Source organism: Eptatretus burgeri, chromosome 2, assembly GCF_056783735.1.
Source record: "Eptatretus burgeri isolate ZD-2024b chromosome 2, Ebu_testis_v1, whole genome shotgun sequence".
NCBI lineage: Eukaryota > Metazoa > Chordata > Myxini > Myxiniformes > Myxinidae > Eptatretus > Eptatretus burgeri.
Genome location: NC_140962.1, coordinates 71492929 through 71498928, shown reverse-complemented (window position 1 = coordinate 71498928; position 6000 = coordinate 71492929). Strand labels below are relative to the sequence as shown.

The window sequence follows — 6000 nt, the reverse complement described above, 5'->3', positions numbered from 1 at the left end:
GCACAAAGCGTTCAATTTCCTTATTACTGGCGAACAGATTCAAATAATTAAATAATTCTGGCTGCCAAACCACGTGACCGATCAGGTTGAAATTTTAAACTTTTGTTTCACATGTCGCCTATATTATAAATCTGAAGTTTCGCATATATAGAAGCAGCGGTTCCAGAGTAAACATTAATTAATATTTATCCTTCAATCCAAGATGGTGGCCAAACCATGTGACTTGTGATGTCATAATTTTCATCACATATGCAAACACGATCGGAGACGATAAGTGCAAATTTTCGCATCGCTTGGTTAAGCAGTTCCAGAGAAAACATTATTTAATATTTTTCTTAAAACCAACATGGCTGCCAAACCCTGGGCCCGATCCCGTTGAAATTTCAAACCCTCATTCCGCATGACTGTTCCACCATAAAGGTGATGTTTCACATTGATTGATGCAGTTGTTCCAGAGTAAACATTAATTAATATTTTTCCTTCAATCCACTATGGCTGCCAAATGTTGCGTCGTACCTCAAAAGGGGGTGAGAACTTTTTATTCGTCATGGAGAGGCGGTCATAGTGGTGGAGTTTCGCCTGGATCTGTTCAGTCGTTTCAGAGAAAAAGACGTTTTAAGATATTATTTTTCAATCCAAGATGGCTGACGAACCATGTGACCTATGACATCACAAATTTATATTCTGCTTCCAACTGGTTATTGGAACACGTCTGTGAAGTTTCGTGTTAATCGGTAAAGGTGCGTTTTTCTATCCAAGATGGCCGCCAAACCATGTGACGTGTGACATCATAATTTTTACCACTCGTGCACACACGATGGTAGATGATAATTGCAAACTTTCGATTCGTTACGTTAAGCGGTTCCAGAGAAAACATTATTTAATATTTTTCTTAAATCCAAGATGGCGGCCAAACCGTGTGACTTATCAATTCGAAATTAACAAACTTATATCGCCTACCTGTCCCAAATATACTTCTGAAATCTGCCCTTCATCCGACCAGTGCTTCTGGAGAAGAAGATGTTTGAAGGTTTTAGGGTTTTTTCAAGATGGCCGCCAAACCATGTGACCGATCAAGAACAAATTAACAAACTTGAGAAAGGACCTCATGGGGAATATATGTGTGAAGTTTCGTCTTCATCTGTCTTGCCCTTCTGGAGAAGATTTTTAAAATTTATTCATTTTCAATCCAAGATGGCTGCCGAACCTTGTGACCTATGATATCATAAATTTAAATTCTGCTTTCCATCGTCGACCCGAACAAGTGTGTGAAGTTTCGTGTAAATCGGATAAAGTCTATTTTTCTATCCAAGATGGCCGCCAAACCATGTGACTTCTGAGGTAAAATTTTTTTTACCATGTATGCAGACTTGAGCGAGGAAGGCACTTGCAAATTTTCACTTTGATGGCTTATGAAATACCAGAGAAAACATTATTTAATATTTTTCTTAAATCCAACATGGCGGCCAAACCATGTGACCTATCAATTTGAAATTAACAAACTTGCATCGCATACATGTCACGAATATAGTTCTGAAATCTCGCCTTCATTGGACCAGCGCTTCTGGAGAAGAAGATGTTTGAAGGTTTTAAGGTTTTTTCAAGATGGCCGCCAAACCATGTGACGTATCAACAACAAATTAACAAACTTGAAAGAGGACCTCAGGGGGAATGTGCCTGTAAAGTTTCGCCTCAATCTGCACAGCCGTTCTGGAGAAGATTTAAAAAAAAAAAATACTAAAAAACAAGATGGCGGCCGAATTACGTCACCGATGACGTCAAAATATTTTTTTTCTACGATGAATTTTTGTGTAGATGATGCTCAAGAAATTTCAAATTTTTGCCATGTGGCGTTCTACTTGACGAATTTTTACTGGGATACCTCTTCACTGATGACGTCACGAAAAATCACACGTATTCCGGAGAGGGAGCTGTTAAAAATGTATCAAGCGAATTTTTTTTAACCTAGAAGGTTTCCGATACAGAGGTCCAAAGTTTATCTGTTTTTTCAAGATGGCGCCCGTATCACGTGACCTATGACGTCACAATTATCAATTATGTATGCTATCAAAAAAGATACATATTTGGTGAAAATTTTGTGTAGATTGGTCTTACCATTTCTGAGAAAATGGCATTTAAAGCGAAAAAATTTGGAAATTTTGCAAATTTACGGCGGAAGAAAAATAATAATAAACAGAAGAAAAACAATAGGTTATCCAGTCCATTTGACTGGATACCCTAATAATAATAATATTAACCCACCGCCATCCATATGACCCACTGTCGCCGCCATATCCCCTTCTCGCCACACTACCTGGCCGCTCCGGGTGTTTCTAGTTCTTAAAATACACAACTTCGTGTCTGTCTTTTTAACCACGATAAATTCAGTCACGACTTATCCAATCTCAACCAAACTTGCCATGGGGACTACGAGTCACACGATGGAGGTTGTCGTGACTTAATTTGCCCCCTCTAATAACAAAAGTAACAACACTGATGATAATAGCATAATATTAATGTTATTACAAAACTATTAATACCAATAATATAGCCCCTTTCACCAAGTGGTTTCTCTTGCTTGGACAAACGCCATATTAACGTGGATATAGTGCCTTCAGAAAGTATTCAGACCCTTGACTTTTGTCACATTTCGTTGTGTTACAGCCTGAATTTAAAATGGAATAAATTTAAATTATTTGTCACCAACCTTCACAAGCTACCCCATAATGACAAAGTGAAAACATGTTTTTAGAAATTTTTACAAATTAATTAAAAATGAAAAGCTGAACTATCTTGCATCAAGAAGTACTCAGCCACTTTGCTATGACACTCCAAATTGAGCTCAGGTGCATCCAATTTCCTTTGTTCATCCTAGAGATGTCTACAACTTGATTGGAGTCCACCTGTGGCCAATTAAATTAATTGAACATGATTTAGAAAGAAACACACTTTTCTTTATAAGGTCCCACAGTTGACAGTGCATGTCAGAGCAGAAGCAACACCATGAAGTTCCAGAAACTGTTCGTAGAACTCCGATATAGAATTGTGAGGAGGCATAGATCTGGGGAAGTGCATAAAACAATTTCTCAAGTGTTGAAAGTTCTCAAGAGCACAGTGAACTCCATCATTAGGAAATGGAAAGAATATGGAACTACCCAGACTCTTCCTCGAGCTGGACATCCGACCAAACTGAGCAAGGACCATGGTCAGGGAGGTAACCAAGAACCCAATGACCACTGACTGAACTACAGAGTTCCTTGGCTGAGATGGAAGAACAACAGTCTCTGTAGCACTTCATCAATCTCGGCTTTACAGGAGAGTGGCCAGACAGAAACCACTCCTGAGAAAAACGCACATGACAACATGCCAGGGGTTTGCAAAAAGGCAAGTAAAAGACTGAGGGAAAATATTCTGTGGTCTGATAAGACAAAAATTGAACTGTGTCCAACCCCCCAGCTATAAACTGTTATCCTGGTGTTTCACAGGCAGGGAGATTAATCAATGTGTGTGCCTTCTCTCGGATAGACGTTAAACGGGGCGTCACATCTGCAGGAACCCCCTCCCTCTCTCCCACCACGATCCCTCTCCCCCCCAACCCCTATCTCTCCCTCACTCCCACCCCTATCTCCCCCACCCCTCTCTCCCTCTCCCTCACCCCACCCAATGATGATAACAAGAAAGGGCAATCAGAGATTGCAGACCCTTGCCAGGGCTTGTTTTGGGTGGTGTATTTTGTGTGGCAAATAAATGGAGGGATGTTTGAAATGAAAGGTCGTTGATTGCAAATGAAAGGTCTAAATGGTCGAGTTGTAAATGTGTAAAGGTCAAAGGTCTGAAAAGTTGTAAAAGTCAAATGGTCTCCTGGTCGAAAGGTCTAAAGTGTCTAACTGGTCTTACGAAGGTTGAAGGGGTCTCAATGGTGTAATTTAAGGTAAAAGGGGTCAATTGTGTGAAGGGGACTAAAGGGTCTTAAAACATCCGAAAGGGTCAAAATGCCCACAGGGTAATTAAAAGGTGCGAAAGGTTTAAATGGTCGAAAGGAGTCTGAGGATCCAAAGAGTCTCAGAGATCAAATGGTTCTGAAGAGTTTTAAGGGTCAATCGGGTCTAAAATGTCAGGGGTCTAAAGAGTGTTTTAGGGGTATTATGGGTCTTCAAGGGTCGAAAAGGTTGTTGGGGGAGGGGGTCGCAAAGAGTTTGGATTTGAAAGGGGTTTTGAGGTCTCAAGAGTTTTAGGGATCTTAGGGTCTTTTTGTGGGCTTCATGGGTCTCATGGTTGTGAAGGTTCTAAAATGTAAAGGGTCTTCAGGTTCCAAAGGTCTAATGTAATTAATACACACTCAAGCTCTGTGCAGACAAATAAGTAGACAGACAGACCCAAATGCAATCCCCCTCTCCTCTCCTCTAGCAAGGGCAATAACATGACCCCCCCCCACCCCACCACTCCCAAAGGGAGCTAGTGTACTCGTGCCAACAACTGCACAGACTCATTCAGACATTTCACCATTTCATAAAGCAGGCTAAATGATTTCAAATGTCCTATGGTCATGGCACTTACTCTCGAGTTCCTTATCCTCTGGAATCGAGCAGAGTAGAGGACGACGAGAGGTGCTGGTTTGTGGAGTCATGGGAGCAACTGCCTTTTTCCCACTTCGACCCCGTCTTTGGCTCTGTTGGTGAAATAGTAAATGAACGTGTTTGAGTACAACTCAAGCCTTTCTAGTCAACAGATTTAACAGGTAAGGTTATTTGCTTATTCCACCGATGGTGAACATGAGAAACAGTTCAAAGTTACTTCTGTCATTAACTCGTGCATGAGGAATCATCACATCATCATCATCATCATCGTCGTTTTATGGCCGTTTCCATGCTTGCATGTGTAGGGGATAAATTGTTGATAAACAGCAGAATTTCCAATTTGATCATCATTCAATTTGCGACTGCCCACTGGCGACTTGAATTGCGCCCTTCCCTCCGTTGTAAATGATCGAAGATCATTAAAGGAGAACCCTGAGCCATTGCCTTTCCAAATATATGGCTTTCATAGCAAGACGGTTCAAAAGTGGACCTCAATGTTGCCTCTTTTGAAATAGCTCTCTTGTTAATTACAGGAAAATGGAATGCTGTTTGAGCCCCTGCTTCCATGCAATTTAGAAACACTTCTGAAAACAGATGACATCATTGTTGGAATTTTATGACAAAGATATGAAGTTCGTGGCCCACCACAACTTCATGGTCTCCCATTTCCACAACTAAGCTTTACCATACCCGCTGAGACCCTGTTCTCAACCTGCTCTTACAATTCCGCTTTACTATACCTACTGCGATGTGAACCATGAGTGTCGTCGTCATCCCACCTTTTTTTCCCCCTTTGTTCCCCATTTTGTGTCGATCCATTGCCTCCTGTCCTTTTGCTCTTCCATGAGCTTTGATTTAATACCTGTACAAAAAAAAAACATGCCACCTTTAAAAGATTTTAATTTCACTGCCTTATCTGCAACAACCACATCAAATATCCCACGGTATCTTTAAGTTGGTATTCTGGCAAAACATCCTGTGTGGATCAATTGTAGGGTAGCCTACCTTTTCTAATTTTATACAGTTAAGGCTCGTGGATGAGCTCAAACACTGAACGAATCGGGACACAACACAACATAGTAGAAAGGGGGGGGGGGGCGACATCAACAGGACAAAACAGAAGGATAATTGGTCAAACAAATGGATGTGAGGAGGAATGGGGGCAGGAAAGGACACATGGGGCAGATAGGATGGATCCAGAAGGAAACTCTCTGGAAGGAAAAACTAGGAATTTGGAAGGAGGTGGGCTTAGGAGTGAAGGGGGGTTAAAGAGGGTAGAAAAGATCATCGTTGTGGATGGGGATTGATCTGAGATGGTGGTGAACAGTTGAAGTTGAAGACCTGGAGGGAAGAATGGACATTGAAGATAATGTGAAAGTTGGTTCCACAGTTGGGAAAAAGGAAGAACGAATGACTGGAGGTG

At 41.2% G+C, this 6000-nt stretch overlaps 1 protein-coding gene and 1 long non-coding RNA gene across 4 annotated transcripts in view; one reads left to right on the top strand and one right to left on the bottom strand.

Moving 5' to 3' along the window:
* The window catches only part of LOC147032281 (uncharacterized), a 96514-nt gene that overhangs the window by 10187 nt on the left and 80327 nt on the right, over positions 1-6000 (bottom strand). For both annotated transcript variants that reach the window (XM_085869737.1, XM_085869738.1), the window contains one exon: positions 4558-4669. In XM_085869737.1, coding sequence (XP_085725863.1) covers positions 4558-4669 — 112 coding nt within the window. The remainder of the gene's footprint in view (positions 1-4557; positions 4670-6000) is intronic.
* LOC147032282 (uncharacterized) overlaps positions 4600-6000 on the top strand; it is a 76464-nt gene continuing 75063 nt past the window's right edge. For both annotated transcript variants that reach the window (XR_015055107.1, XR_015055106.1), the window contains exon 1: positions 4600-4738. This is a non-coding gene — a long non-coding RNA (uncharacterized LOC147032282). The remainder of the gene's footprint in view (positions 4739-6000) is intronic.